Here is a 17,156-nt window from a genome sequence, read left to right on the forward strand (position 1 = left end):
GAAGTTCAAAACTTACAAATAACAACAAAAGTAAACATTCCATATACACTAATTCATATAAGAATGTAATTAAAATTAATTAAAAAGGGCCTATGTGACAAAATGAAAGTACTGCTGAGGAAGATATCTACAATAAAGTACGGTATCCTTGAAATGAAATAATTAAGCTTTGACTCCTGAAATGTACGCAAAGTTCAGTTACAATTAGGCGGGCTGCACACCAGAACGATACGAGTTCTATCGTACGATCAACTTTTAACTTGAGAACGATACAATATTTCGGCAAGAGACTTTATTTTAAATCAGTTTACAAGCATGAGCTCTTCGAGTCAAGATGACGTTAATGAATTATTGTACAATACTTAGCAAAGAGACCAGCAAAGCATGTCTCTTAATACACTTACCTTAAGATAAATGTTGTCACCGTACTGTTGTGCACCTGTTTAGTCACTTCAAGACAGTTTTAACGAGTACAAGCGATAGCTCTCTTCTAAGGTAATTATAGCGTACCGCTTACGACCTTTAGATATGCACCGTATCGTCTTGGTGTGCAGTCCGCCTTACACATCTTCACAACCATATCTCCTGAAATTTAAAAATTCAGGTCTATATCTCGTCTTAAAACTACAAAATATTATTCGATTGTGCAAGAAATACATGCAATTCAGTTTAAATGACATTTATTATATTTACGACTGTAAAAATAATATTTCAGAATATATTTTTGCGAAACTTTAAAATGATTTCCGTGAAAACAGATTCATATTGTAAAGGCTATATGATTGCTTTCGCTGATTACGTCATTGACTAAAATATTCTGCTGTTCAGAAGGAAATATTCGAAAAAATACGATTTTAATGAGGTGTTGCCGTAACTGCAGAGGAATTAGTGCCAGAAATAGGATATAGGCCTATCAAGTACCCTACTTTCTAGTATTCTTTCGAGTATTATTACTTTAACTGGACTTTCAATCCAGAAATGAGACAGGTCATCATAAAGAAAGATAAGATTTGAAGATTCAATTAATTATTTAAACTAATAGCGGGTACTTGAATCTTCATCGCTCACCCACTTGGAGCCAGTTGTGTAGACCAATTTATCGACAGAGTCGATGGCCAGAATGTGCCATAGGAGGCTGGTCTACGCTACACCCGCGATAAGATGAGATGATGGAGATTTGTTGGGATGCCATATTGGCCCACCAAGTCTTGACCACTGATTGCAGCGTGGGTAATACTCTACAGATCTTATGAGCTACTTATTTTTGGGCGCAATGATTGAATTTTTCTTCTCTGCGCTAATATAATATAAATAATCAGTATAAAACTCTTGATAACTTTGTACAATTATAATTAATCAATGTGTCTTTCCCACGTTAAGTTAGAATCTATTAACAGTCCTAGAAATTTTGTGTAGTTTTGACTGTTGTTCTTACTTATTTGATGATTTAAGCCACTGACAACCAACTGGCTGCACGCGGTGCTATGTGCAGGTACTGAGCACGGCGCGGGCTCAGTGCGAGCGGGGCAGTGGACGCGTACAGTATCTTCTCGGTAGTAGTGGTGTCTCGTAGATCGACGCCTGGTTGTCATGGAAAGTAACCCGTTAAAGTGAAGGCCTTTGACGCCAACAAACAGTTTTAATCCTGAATGGGAAGCAACATATTTCATGGACTGTAGCAAAGTTCTGTGTAGATTTTTCGAAATATTTTAAGAGATAAATTTGTTTCTGGAAATGAGTGGAGAACTTGTTGCAGAGATGGAAAATACAAATTGATCACAGATAATTATGTTCTGTAGTATTCAAGCTTTAAAAAATATGCTGTCATTATGGGAACGTCAACTGTCCAATGGCGATCCCGGTCATTTTCTCAAGTTGGCACGAGTGGTCCGGGACTCTGATTTCTTAGAGATGAGCTGTTATGTTGAAAATCTCCAGTTGTTTTCTTATGAATGACTTTGAAGACAGATTTCAAGACTTGAGTCACCTAAAAATGGATTTCGATCTATTGAACTATTCACCGTTGCTCTCCTCTCCTTCATTCAGATCATTAATTATGTTATTCTTTCAGTGCTCATTCTTTTTGTGTGCTGTCTCTAGGACACTCAGAACTCCTCTATTAGTGGTAGTGGTAGTGGTAGTGGTAGTGGTGGTGGTTTATTAGCGACACTCTCAACTGTGGGGATCGTTACAAACATCTGTCAGACAGGCTAGCTGTTTGTACCGATCCCCACAGTAGCTTTTCACCTGACGATAAAGAGAGATCCACTCTTCGAAATGTTGTGCTACAATTTTTGAAAATTATCAATGGAAAAAGTCCAAACGGCTCAACCATTGAACATAATTAATAGTAAAGAGGTACGAACACAAAGAATGAAAGAATAAAATAACAGTTGATATTGGGTAGAGGAATTATTTTTTTGTATTTACTTTTTAATTTTGCGGAAAGAAAATTTTCGCCCTTTTTTCGCGAAATATTACCTGCTCTATTGTTTTAATTTCGTTATATTTTTTTTAAATAACTGATAAAGAACACTGTGAAAATTATCTTATTATTGTAAATTTGCTTGGAATATAAGTAAAAAATAAATACAATACTCATCTTATCTCACTACATATCGCCAAAATATTGTAAAAAATTGTAGAAAATTACAAAATTGTAAAACTATAAAAATTGTATTTCTAAAATATTGTAAAATTTGTAAAAATTGTAATTGTAATCTTGTAAAATTTTGATTTGTTCCACATCTTAAAGGTTCATTGCTAATGTAAGATCTATTGAATATAATAAATGAAATGAAAAAAAATATATAATTTTATTAATTTATTTTTCATGTCATCTAGTGATAATTTTCAAATTACTTATTTGTTTTGCACATAGTCGCATGGATGAATGGAAATTACGTGCTAGAAATACAAAAGTTGAGACTCCTGAAAAATCCTAAATAAGTAAAATGACTCCTTCCTTCTAATGTCTCACATTACAGTTTTCCTGCAGCCTACAACCTATAATCTTCTTAATGGAAGTAGGAACGGTAATAAGACCATAAAAAACAATTTACTCTGTGCCTACCAACGATCAATTAAAGAAATGCATGGTCCGATTGATAGAATTTAAACACAAAGCAGTAGGATTTAAAAGAAATGATGGCTTCGTCATGGTTGTGTTACTTTCTTTGAAAACTCATTTAGCCATTTCAGTGTGAGAATCTTAGCGTCCTTGTCCTACATTACCTCCTGAAGGGTTGCCTTTTGTTCTCTTTACAGTATGCAGGTAAAGGCGGAGTGCCATCCACTGGTATTTCAAACAGGACGTTATGTTCTGTCCATAACTATTTATATTTTTGTCAAGCTGGAATATATATTTGCTTCACGCACATGAACTTAGAACAAAATTTGAAAGTTATTTTCTATACATAACCGATTGCCAGAGTTTCTCGCTCTTCGTAAAATTAGTCAATTTCGCTTCAAATTGAATTTTTACTGTAATTGTGAAAATAAGTCGATATTTTACTAACTATAATCACATGATTTGCAAATAGCTGTAATACATTTTTTTCCCGCTTATCGTTCTTGTGAAAAAAAAGAGTGTCTCTGAGACTGGATCTCATAACGAATGAATGCAATAAAACAATCGCAGGTATATAGCGCTTGTTTTCATATGAAAAGTATATATTTTTCTCTTGACAACTGGTCTTTTCTTCAATATCTTCACCCTCTCATGCGTCAACCGGGATTCAAGTTTGAATAAAGAGAGAAACAATAACTGTCTTGCAGTGTAACGACCTTTCAAGAACTTTGTATTCTGCCAATTCTTAACAGTTGTATACACAATGCAGTGTATGACTCAGGTTCAAGGAACTAAGGCACTTAAGCTTATCCTGAAATTCCTTATCGGCGTCAAGTGCACGAGTCTATGTGTATATATAGCGAGGCACAGTAACCCAGTTGTAGACCGAGTGCCATTCATTGCAGCGAAGTTATCTGGGATTACTCACAGAGCTTGAAGAGAAAGAAAAAGTATATCCCGAAGTATGGAGACTTCTTCGCATCTCATGGTGCTATCCAGCCTTGTTTTTGTGGTGATAAGCGCACTGTATTTCACGTTTAATATGCTGGTTAAATACTGGAAGAAGAGAGGAGTTCCATATTTGGAACCGACCTTCCCTGCAGGAAACCTTGCGGATATGCTGACAAGAAGAAGTTCGATGGGGGAAGCATATGCCAACATCTACAAGAGAATGGCGGGTATGAAATTTGGCGGTGTATACCTAATGCACCGACCGATCTTGGTTGTCAGAGATCCAGAAATGATAAAGTCAGTTCTTATTAAAGATTTTGGTCATTTCCATGATCATGGATTCGTTTTTGATGAGAAAATAGATCCTTTAGTGGGGAATCTATTCATGTTAAATGGAAAGAAATGGAAAGACCTACGTACACTTTTATCTCCAACATTTACTTCCGGTAAAATTAAAAATATGTTTAATATTTTTGTCGAATGTGGACTTACTTTAGTGAAATACCTGAAAGATGCGGCAGATAATGAAGAAATGATTGAAACGAAAGATATTTTTGCAAGATTTTCAACTGACGTGATTGCTTCTTGCGCTTTTGGCATCGAGTGCAACTGCTTTAAGCACTCGGATGCGGAATTCAGACGGTGGGGCAAGAGGCTGATCAGCAACAGTATTCTGCAGACTGTGGTGGGGATGCTGTATATCAGCATGCCATCGGTGCCGATTTTCTTCAAGATGTCCATGAGTTCTAAAAGCGTGTCTGCCTTCTTCAGGAAAATTGTGAAAGAAACGGTCGAGTTTCGTGAGAAAAACGCAGTAAGGCGTGAAGACTTTATGCAACTTCTAATAGACCTAAAGGAGCAGAAGCTGCAGAATGGAGGTAAGAGTTTAATGACATTTGTTGAGTATGTATACCAACCTTCTTTTAAATTACGAATTTCTATTGCATTTCTTAGATATGATTTCTTTCTTTGAGGAGATATAAATCAATTGCAAACGTTAAGTTTTCAATTGTACCACATGGCTGAATCAGCCTAAAACTACATCAATTCAACCACACTGAAAGTAACAAATCTGAAAACAATATGTTGAACAGAGAGAAGCCCAGGCTTGACGATGGATGAGATCACGGCCCAGGTGATGGTTTTCTTCACTGGAGGTTTCGAGACGTCGTCCACTACCATGAGCTTCTGCCTGTACGAATTGGCTATGAATCCCGACATCCAGGATCGTTTGAGACACGAGATAGATGAAATTCTGGAACGATATGAAGGAACTGTCACTTACGAGGCCATCAAGGAGATGACATACTTGGACAAGGTTGTGTCGGGTGAGTCTAACAACATACTTAAGGTTCATGAAATTAAGTCCTGGTGAAATTTTATGAAGCTTGCACAATATATGTGGAATAATAAGACGGCGTCAGAAACGCAGAATGACTGAATTAATCTACAATTTCCTAAAGTCGAAAAGAATTCATTGCTTTCGTATCACTATTCAGTTTAGTATACGTGAACGAAACAAAGAGAAATGGATGGAATATGCTTAGTTTTTGCTCTTGAGACTGTAACTAGAGAAATATTCATTGGTTGACAGAAAAATTAAAGTGCGAGATTGGAACTTCACCTATTTAATAGGGCTGAAGATAAGGGTTACAAAACTTGAATTAAATAGAAAATGACTTTAATCGGAGTGTTATTTTACAAAGGAAAAGGGAAATAATTATGAAGAGACTTAAAAAGATCAACGACAGTATCAGAAAGTGTACATACAGCTTCTACCAAATGTTTAAGGACATCCCTTCTCCTTATACTTATGTGAAACCCTCTGATGTTTATACAGGGACCAAATGCCTGTGAAAAATGAAGTTTCATTTTACTGCAAACCCAATTTCTGTAGCTTTAAAATTGTGCATTATATAACATTTTTCTGTTATAAAAACTTATTGAAAAATCACATTTTGTGTAGGAAACAATTAATTACTCACGAATGGGTGTAATAAGATTAATGAATTTTGGGATAAAGTTAATATTACCTCCAGTCATTCTTCCACATCCCAATAATCTGCCACTTCACGTCCACACTCACTGAATTTAGATCCATTTTCAGTTTTTCAAGAAAGAAATCTAACCTTCGCACACTTATAGCAAACTCCACAGCTGATTACTAAAATGGGGGGAATGAGGGTCAATTTGTCGCGAATTTGAAACACAAGTGAATTTTAGAAAATTACAATTTTTCCTAAAGGAAAAATGAGAATGTGAAGGTTTTCATTTCAACTGCCCTGATTGTAAGTAGCTACTTTCTTTAGTTTCGTATCGCATCTCGGTAACGCAGGAGAGAAATGTTTGTCTTTTGTTTACTCTTAATGTTTATGGATGCATTTACTCAAATAATATTGTAGAAATTCTAGTCGTTTTCATGGCTTTGGTTCAAGTCTCTATGATAATATCGTTACTGCTAGATAATACAACCCCAAAATATGCAAAGCTCATGGGTCACAGCCTTTCTGTTCACTAAAAATCTCACAGGATGGTTGTTGAGCAATGGTAGGCTGAAGTTGTGTGGAGAAGTAGCTCCGGTAAATTTGTGTTTTTAATCTGCTTGATGAGATTTATAAAATATTTGGTAAATGTGTTTGTTTGCTGAAATAACGGAGTACTCGTGTGAGTGAAATGTGAATTTAATAATTAGTGCAATTTACTATATGCTAATAAATTGTGTGAATATTTTCTCGAAACATCAACAATTAAAATTGTCACCATATAAAGCAGCCATATTAACGTGAAGGAGCATTTCCACATCTCACCTTTCGATCTATCGTTTACAACAATGAGTCGATGCTATGAACGTTCAAAAGCTATAACTAAACGGGATGATAGTGTCAAAATTCAGTGTAGTGAATGTAAAAACTGGTTCCATGATAAATGTATTCCATTAAATAAAACTGATACTGACATTTTTCATGCTAAAAATGAAGTCTGGGTATGTAAATATTGCGCTGGACAGAAGGAGAGTTCGCCTATTGAGCTACATACAAATGTACCATCCATTCTGGAGATATATATATATATATATATATATATATATATATAACCTTCTGAAGAGAATTAAAACCGAGTTTGCCAATACGTATTCTACCCTGGAAAGAATTAATAAAGAAACTGAGCAGGAGTTAGGGAAATCACTTGATCTGGTCCATGAGAAGTTGGATGAAAATTCACGACTAATCAAACAACAAGCTGAAAGCATTAAAACATGCTTAGAATCCATTGATGGTTTAAAAAAAGAGAACATGCTACTAAAAAATAATCTAGAGGAAACGAAAGCTCAGTTAGACGATTTGGAGCAATATGGACGCCAAAATTCAATTGAAATACATGGAATTCCTGAAATGGCTAATGAAAATCTGTTGGAAATAGTAAAGAATATTGGATGTGCAATGGACATAGAAATTCAGCCTCAGATGATAGATTCTTGTCATCGATTAGGAAAGTCGCCCGGTCAACCATCTGCTGCAGTAATTGTTAAGTTCGTCCGACGAATGGATAAGGATCAATTTATTCACAGGCGCAAAGTTAAGTAACCTGAAAGCTAGTCAGGTGGGCTTTTCTAATAATGACAATAAAATATATATAAATCACAGTCTCACACGTTTGCGTAGGCATATTTACAGGGAAGCTAGAAAGTTGAAGAAACTTAAAAATTTTGCCTGCCTATGGGTTGATAATGCTGGTAATATTAAACTCAAGAGAAAAGAAGGGGATAGAAATATTCAGGTTTTGAAAACAATAGATGATGTAGCTAAGTTAGCTTAATATCTATAGAATTTTACAATTTTTCAATTATTTTAAACCTCTTTTAAGCATATTATGAGCATTAAGAGTAGATCTTTTACTATTTACTACCAAAATGTGAGAGGTCTCAACACAAAGACAACTGATTTATATTTAAATAGTCTTTTAATTTCACATAAAATTATAGTATTGACTGAAACATGGCTACATCATGGGGTATATAACACAGAATTGTTTAATTCTAATTATAATGTTTATCGTTGTGATAGACAGAACAGAAGAGGTGGTGGAGTCCTCATTGCGATTTCGTCGGACGTAGCCTCAAAAAGTGTCAATTTACCATTTGGTGATATTGAAGCATTATGTATTCAAACAATTATTCATGGCCAGGTATATATTATTATTGGAGTGTATTTTCCGCCTGGCTCAAATTTAGAAAATTATTTGTCATTTTATAGGGTTTTTGAAAATAATACAAATCTCCAAAATAAGCATTTATTAATCGCAGGGGACTTCAATTTGCCTCTAATTACAGGCACAAATTATAATCTTTTATGTGCTGGACCTTGTTACAGAGCTTTGTCACATTTTATTTCTATGCAGGATTTACAAACTATAAATAATATTTTAAATTCTTATGGAAAAATGCTTGACTTGATTCTTACTAATTTCCATAGAATTGCCTATATATTACAAGATAATTCTCCTCTTATATTTGTTGATACTTATCACCCTGCCTTAAATGTTAATATAGCATTAAAGAGACAAAAATCGTTTGTTAAACAGAGTTATACTCATGTGTATAATTTCCAGAAAGCTGACTTCCTAGAATTGTATAAATTGTTTTCCAATGTTAACTGGCAATTGTTATGACAGTTTCATATTTACAGTTAATAACGTCATATCTTACAAACAGGCAGCAGTATGTTTCATTCAATCGAGTAAAATCAAAACCATTCACAGTAACTTCAGGTGTACCCCAAGGATCCAATCTTGGTCCCTTGTTCTTTTTACTTTATATCAATGACTTACCTAAACAGATTTTGCACACTAAATGTTTACTATATGCTGATGATGTTAAATTGTATAGTCATTGACAAACAACAAGACGTTTTTGATCTACAGCATGATTTGAACGGACTATATAGATGGAGTATCGATAATTTTCTTCTGTTAAATCTTAATAAATGTTGCTTTATGACATATTCTAAAAATAAGACAGTTCCTCAAAATTCGTATGAAATTAATGGTGTGAAGTTACCTAGAGTAGAATCATTTAAGGATTTGGGTATTTATTTTACACACAACTTATGTTATAAACTGCACTTCAATCACGTGGTAATTGATGCATATAGAAAATTAGGATTTATAAGCAGAAATACAAAAGAATTTAAAAATATAAATACTATTGATACTCTCTATAAAACTATGGTTAGAAGTAAGCTAGAGTATGCGTCTGTAATATGGTCACCTCAGTTCCAGTCCCATCAGATGCAAATAGGAAGGATACAGAAAAGATTTTTACGTTATTTATATTTTAAAAAACATCACGTATCGTCTTATGACAAGCAAATTTCATATAATCAGTTACTTTTTAAATTTAATTATAAAACTTTAAAATCTCGACGATTAATAAATAGCCAAATTTTACTCTATAAGACTGTTAATGGTATACTGAATAACTGTGATTTTCTTAAATTTCTTCAGTTCAATGTAAAAAGAACAGAATTGCGTCATAGGTAACCTTTTATTATTCCTATTCCTAGAACTGTTTTCTTCAAGAACTCTCCATTGTTTGTTATGTGTAATACTTACAACTCTCTGTCTTTAAACTGTGATTCTCAATTGGATTTCAGTTTAACAATTGAAAAATTTCATACAGTATTAAAAAGCATTGTATTTCCTTAGATATTTAAATTATGAAGAAGTGTATTATAATGTTTTTACTCAAGTTTTTAAATAATTTTGCATCATTATATTGACATTTGGCACTATATTAACTGTAATATTATATTCTAGCATCTATTACCATTATGTATTTTCTTTCTTTCGTTTGTGTTGTTTGTTTTGTTGTTTTTTTCTCTCTTATTATGTATTTTGTGTATACATCTGTGTAAGCCATTGGAAGCCTGCTTCTGTTGGTGATGGATTTAAAATAAAATAAAAAATAATGTTGAACACCGATCCCTTTGCTGTAGCGCTGTAGTACGTTGATGATCAACAATGAATTGAGGTAAGGAACAATTCCGTATGATTCTATAAGTCATATATATATGTCCAATTGTAACTCATACGAGGTTATCCCTGGCGTAAGCAACCCGCAGCGCATACTCTTTGAGGTCGTTTTTCCTATTTTATATGGGAAGTTATTGACCTTAGCAGAGCATGCTTGATGTGCAACATCTTCTGGTTCTATTGGCGCTTGGACACCCACGCTATAAGTTATGCATATTATAGGCTATATCTTACAATTTATGGTTTATTTCAGAAACTCTTCGGAAATATCCTCCCATCACATTTCTGAATCGGAACTGCAACAAAGATTACCAAATTCCTGGTACCGACCTAGTCGTCGAGAGGGGCATTGAGGTAGTGATTCCTGTCCTGGGATTGCACAAGGATCCGGAATATTATCCAGACCCAGAGAAGTTCGATCCGGAACGTTTCAGCGAGAAGGCTAAGGCGCAGAGACCCAATTGTGTGTATCTGCCTTTTGGAGAAGGACCAAGGATTTGCATAGGTGAGTCACACTTGATAAATACATTTAAATTATGAAATTGTGAACGCTAAAAGTACGTGCTTAAGATTGAACCTTGAACTCTTTCATAATCTAAAATTAAAACTTAATGTAGATTAAATATTTGGTCTGCACTTAAAAATACATGTAATTATCGAGTTGCAAGAAAAATTTGACTCAATTGATATATTTAAAGCTCAATATATACACATACACATATACATATATACACAGAAGGTTCCTTATGTCTCTATCCATTCGTTCGTGTGAACTAAAAACTAACGTTATTGAGATTTTAACAGTACTTCATAAGTAGAAATGTTACACAATTTACCTGTGGTTAGATTATGCTACTTCAGTTTTATTAAAAAAACTGTAAGAACCATGTAATATGCAAGCGAGTCTAGATTTACTCTGTTAAACGCTACCTCTTTCAGTTTCAAAGTGGCAGACTTGGGATTTTACGATATGAGAAACATACATAACGAATGTGAAATATTTTACATTGTCTTAAGATGAAAATGGAACATAAGTAAATACCATTTAAAGGGCATTAATAAAATTAAAATAATTTATAAATACCAGAGATGAATTTAAGTTTTATACGACTGCAATCGTATATAACTTCCAAGTTCAATTTATAATAAAACTTTGTGACACAAAAATAATAAATTTTAGGAAATGACGAATAGTAAAAAATACGACGCTTGTAACAATCTCCATTAATAAAACTTCACAATGACCACCACAATTTTAATTATTCTTCAAGGATTGGGATTTTTTTTCGTAGCTACCGGCGTAACTCAGTCGGATGAGCCACTTACCTACCGATCCGGAGTTGCTCTCGGGCGTGAGTTCGATTCCCACTTGGGCTAATTATCTGGTTGAGTTTTTCCGAGATTTTCACCACCGTAAGGCAAATGTCAGATAATCTATGGCGAATCAACGGCCTCATGTCGTCAAATACCATCTTGCTATCACCAATTTCATCAACGCTAAATAACCAAGTAGTTGATACAGTGTCGTTAAATAACTAACTAAAAATTGTTTTCGTTGTATTCATCTCGTCAGGATTTTGAACGAACATTAAAAATCCTTAAGGAGCGAGTCTTCCTTTTGCGTGGCTAGCATGGTACGAGCTTTCAGCTTAGGACAAGACTAACGAATACAGTAGGCCTATATTTTTGTTGTTGTTCAGTCACCTGTACAAAGACAGATTCTAACCTCGTGACACAAGAAGGCATCACTAATGAGGCAACTAAGTTAGGTGATAATGGTGTAGGATGGCCAGTTCCTTTCACCCTACAGTGGGCTATATTAACTTATTTCGTTGACTGCAAGTAAAATAGACACATTTAAAATAACAGTAATCATTCAATTTAAACAAAATAGTAGATATTTATACCTACGTATTATATCGAAGACATATCTTTATGAATAAATTTTCTTTTATAATTCCAATTTATTGTATTAATTGGGAGTATCCTATTATGAAACATTCGTAAAAAAGTAGATCGACATTATATTTACTCTGTTCTATGGTTTACAATTTTTAGGTGTTCTAATTTTGAAATTTCATTTATTCTTTCAGGAATGCGTTTTGGACTTTTGCAAACGAAGGTTGGTCTCGTGTCGTTATTGTCGAGTTATGACTTTGGAGTGTGTGAAAGGACTCAAACTCCTGTGAAAATTGACCCGAAAATGTTCATCACATCAGCGCTTGGAGGGGTATGGCTTAGAATACGCAACAGAAGGAATTTCAGCATTTGATCATTTTCATTGCGGAATGATTTTTCTTTGTACATATCTATACTTCACATTAATTCTTGCAAGTTACTATTTTACTGTCATGTTGATCTCATGTTGATCATGGAATGAGATGAACGTATCAAATCTAATAAGCAGCGTGATGTTAGTTCAAATTTGCGGGAGAATTTCTTTGTACTTCATATTAATTCTTGCAAGTTACTATTTTACTGTCAATGTTGATCTCATGTTAATCATGGAATGAGATGAACGTATTAAATTTTAATGGTAGTTCAAGTTTCGAACTATGCTGTTAATAATAATTATAAGATGAACAAGCGTTTAATGAGAGAAATGTATTTATGCTAAATATTAATAAAACATAAGTGTTAAATTTAATAAAATTATGTGTTTAAAACAATCTCTGCATTATGCCTCCTCGTCATGTATCTCTCCAGTTTATAAAATTGAAATTGTTTGACATAGTAGACAAGAACAGATCTTTATAAGAATAGTGCCGAAGTTGAGGAATAGAATTTAAAGGATTTAGTGAAGAGATAATTACAAAGTTAATCTATTTAAGTAATGGTTGTAAGGCTTAGACATAACGAAACATTTTCTTTCACATTCTTTCTTTTTGATAGTCAAGTAACCTTTAGTTTCCAAACGGCTAACATACAAAACTGTAAGAGAGTGTAGAATTATATTTTGAACTAATTGTTAATAAAATACAGTATTTTAAAAATATATTTTATCCATGACTGGCAGGGTGCGAATTAACGGAGAAGATGGGTGTTTCCCCCCTGTTGGAAAGTTATCACTCGCTCATAAATTCATATTAACATCCCTGCCAGGGATAACTTCTATATATCCTCACAAAATATGTTTTAATACGAGTATATGTACTTTATAAAGTAAAACGTAAGCAAAGAAAATAATATTGATATATTATCATCACCAGCAAGATGACAAAAATCAATAACTTAGGAATTATACATCTTATCTTAAGCCTGCTCATGGATATAATAATTATTATAATAACCAAGACGCAAGACAAGCAACTCAGTGCGACCAAGTGTTGTGCCGTATAGAATGAGGATAATAATAATTTTATGTATGGTATTCTCTATCTAGGATTCTATTCCCCCCTCATCAGAAATCTTAATTCGCACCCTGATGACAGATATCTAATCTGGTCTTCATTTCACCGTCCTTAGCAACCTAAACAATGACTTTATTCACAGGAGTGAATTAAAACTTTTTAAATCACGCTCTCCATGGCAATCAACACATCAGCAACAATAAAATCCATACATTCATTCATTTAGAACTTCTTCACAAACAACATAATACAAAGAAAAAGCCTATATACCACATGAAAAAAAAAAACAGATTTTATGCGCGCGTGATTAAACTATAATTTTACTCTCTTATATGGTATATACCTACTAACTACTATTTCCTTCAATCTACTGAGCTGATTGTTATATTGTGGGAGGATTGTCATTCATAATGTCCATTTATAAAATAAAGCTCTGCTAGCTAGCTAAATATTTATGCTAGCATTTTGATAGAATGGACTGGAAGTTTCGAGAGGAGGATACGACCCACACCGGCTGACTACAGTAAGGTTCGCTACCTAGGTTTCGAGTAGGCAACTCCACTCGTCACTAGACCAGTTCCTTCCATGCGTCGCCATCCGGCGTTTGGAGAATGCTAATGGAATGATGACGAAATGGAGAAATGTTGACGGAATGATGTAGGTGAAATTGGAGAACCCCGGAAAAAGCCCCAACTGCGACCTCATCCCCCACAAGTGTCACTGTGGATTTTTCAATGAAAAAACCCAGGCCTGACCGAGACTCGAACCCAGGCCGCCTGCGTAACAGGCTGAAGGTCTGACCATTCAGCCACCGTAAGCGGCATTTCGGTAGAAGTGTTAATGAAGTGTACAAACATTATGCCTAACCGATTAATGAAATGTTTATGATTCATGTTTCATGTATCCTATACAAAGTTCATTCTCCTTTCCTTAGAATTGAGCTTAATCTTGCTATCATTACTGCAACTGCTAAAATATCTGCGTTGAAATGGTGACCAAAATACTGCACTGCATCAGAAACATTGAAAAACGCTTCAGCTGCTTAAGAATTTCTCGTTTTTAGCACTTGAAAATTTCTTCCTATATCTGCAGTTGCTCCTCTGGATGGTACTTCCGAAAATATATTCTTGATATGTTATGACATTGGTAGCAATGAATTGCGGTTTCCTTTACAATCCTATGCAACCCATGAACTATACAAGTAATGTGTATCACATTTAAAACTTCTCTACCATAAGGGGCAAGGGATCGTTCTCTTCTACCTGCTCTGGATAGAATTAGAATAACGCGCAACGAAAATTACAAGTGATTCTATGTAAAGTTATTTTCTCTTAGCAGAAGTCTTTGAATCCATATTAATTTTGCCCATCTCATTTGTCACAAAAGAAACAGACTGCTGGTTCTTGAAGCAAGTCATTGTATGTTTATTATTTAAAACGAAAACCATTCATTTGTGTACTAAAATTATATTATGTATAAATCTGATTAATGTAATATGTTACTAGTCAGCGATGCATGCAATGGAGGTGGAAAGGAACTGGCCAACCTATCCCACTATCTCCTGGCTTAGTTACCTCACGAGTGATAACTTATTGGTCTCACGAAGAAACCCGGAAAAAACCTCCGACCGGGATTCGAACCCGGGCCACCTGGTTTCGCAGCCAGACGCGCTGACCGTTACTCCACAAGTGTGGACACAAATATTGTTACCGAGAAACTGTGATTTATTTGAATATTATCTGAAGAATGTAATTATAGCTATTTTCTTTCTGTAGATAGATAGATGGATTTATTGAGTAATATTATACATGCAGATTTTATATTATCATAATTTTCTCTAAAATCCAATGCACGGGTCTTCTGACCGTACGTGCTTTCTGTAATTGGTATAGTAACAACTGTCATGTATTTTAAAAACCTATATGTACGTATATTTCTGTCGAAGTTTAATCATATTTTTTTAATTAAAATGACCTCTCCTTACAACTAAATAATACTTCACAAGATTTGTTATAAAATCCTTACTCAGCTAAAAGCATGAAAGGTTGGGAGAGGAGTGTGTAAGAGAGGCCAGCGAACTTCAAGAGCACAGATCATACAAGACGCCAGACCGAGCGGACGAGACAGATCCGCTTCTTCAGAGCAGACTTCGGTTCTTGTCACGCTCGACAAACTTGAACCGAACATAGGGCCTGAAATGCACGACACTACTGTGCACCATGTTATTGCTTCTTTAATTACGTACAATTTAGCCTGGAAAACTGTGTTAGTAGGCCTAGTTGATTTTCATAGGTAGGCTTATATAGACTGAACCATACTTCATTCAGCGATTGTTTTGAGTGAGTAAAAAATTCCAGCCAGTCTGACGTGACGTAACTGATCGTTTTATAGTTCGGAAGTAGTGTTGGGCTGTGGGAATATTCCTGATGGGAAGAAATTTATTTGGAAATACTCCTGGATTATGTTTCCAGAGTGGGAATTCTTTTTACTGTTCATAATTTTCTTTACTTTGGTAAATGTCACAAGTTACAACTCAAAGAAAACATAGAATGTAGCGAGTATTGACAATCATATGATTATTCCCGCATTCCACAAGGAAATTGTTCAAATTTGTCCCTATTGGCTTGTTAATCAATTAATGAATCAAATATCTGAAAGTGGTTTTACAGACCGTCACATTTGAAAACACAATTAGATTTAGATTTATTTATAATAGTCTTTCCTACAGAAAAAATATCTCTCCCTTTGCTCATTTGCTGCCAACATAGCAGCTATGCATTTGAGAACAATTTCCTTTTCAAAATTTAAAATTGTAAAATCTAAAAGAAGATCTCGCTTAAACAGACAGAGACTTATTTGCTCTGTTACTAGTCGATCTTCGTGAAATTAACATTAGATAAATTTAAGATAAAATGAAAAAAATAGCCTATATTGTTTTTCAACGTATGCTAAATATTGATATTATGTAAATTTCAGATAGTTTAGTAAAAGCTGAAGAATGTGACATTTTTATACACTTCCATTGAAAGATAAATGTCCCTTCTTTTCTTCCTCTTTGATCTTCCTGCGTTTGGAGGTTAGAGATGGCGTCACAACTCTTATCATAATAATCATTTTACCGACCTCTGATGTTGAGGGGTATTTTATACTGTCCTCTATATAATTTTTATATATTGCTCTGTGTATTTTAGCTTGAATCTGAAATAGTAATAAATTGCTTATCAATTGAAAGAGAACATTTTTGTATGGTTGTTAAAAATTAATAATTATTAAGGAAAAATAATTATATTTAATAGTTTCCTGTCTTTTACATATAAAAACGTATGTAGTTGACAATTTTCAGCCTGGTTTCAATAATACCACTTAATTTTAACAGTCTTTCCATTTTGGTGAATGGGCATTTCTTCGGAGAACATACCCGAAATAGTCCCGATGGCAAAGTTCTCAGGAATTTACCCATCAATGGTCGGAAGAGTAGTGTGTGTCTTTCACAGTGACAAAGATTACTCATGGGGGACTAACAAGTGGCTACCACATCGATAGACTATAACTTGCTTTTGAATATATTATTCAATTTAACGTAATACAGGGTCCTGCAGAATGATCTTCCTAGTTTGAATTGGGCGCCATACAGGTTTCTTGATAGTTGCGCTATACCTTTGAGCAGCACAAGCAATGAGCGTATTCCGAATCTCACCGGTGAGCAATCCGATGGCATCACGGTGTTCCGAATTCCACCGATGACGTCATTGATG

At 34.4% G+C, this 17,156-nt stretch overlaps 1 protein-coding gene and 1 long non-coding RNA gene across 2 annotated transcripts in view; one reads left to right on the top strand and one right to left on the bottom strand.

Annotated features, from left to right (window-relative positions):
• Positions 1–17,156, bottom strand: part of LOC138700060 (uncharacterized) — a 141,070-nt gene that overhangs the window by 2,689 nt on the left and 121,225 nt on the right. The window contains exon 2 of the long non-coding RNA XR_011332168.1: positions 405–585. This is a non-coding gene — a long non-coding RNA (uncharacterized lncRNA). The remainder of the gene's footprint in view (positions 1–404; positions 586–17,156) is intronic.
• On the top strand, positions 3,966–12,895 carry LOC138700059 (cytochrome P450 6a2-like). The gene is made up of 4 exons (XM_069826363.1): positions 3,966–4,899; positions 5,116–5,349; positions 10,305–10,556; positions 12,145–12,895. The coding sequence occupies exons 1-4, from the start codon at positions 4,035–4,037 to the stop codon at positions 12,321–12,323; spliced, it is 1,530 nt and encodes a 509-aa protein (XP_069682464.1). The 5' UTR covers positions 3,966–4,034; the 3' UTR covers positions 12,324–12,895.

The sequence above is a fragment of the Periplaneta americana genome, chromosome 5 (assembly GCF_040183065.1).
Source record: "Periplaneta americana isolate PAMFEO1 chromosome 5, P.americana_PAMFEO1_priV1, whole genome shotgun sequence".
Classification (NCBI taxonomy): Eukaryota; Metazoa; Arthropoda; class Insecta; order Blattodea; family Blattidae; genus Periplaneta; species Periplaneta americana.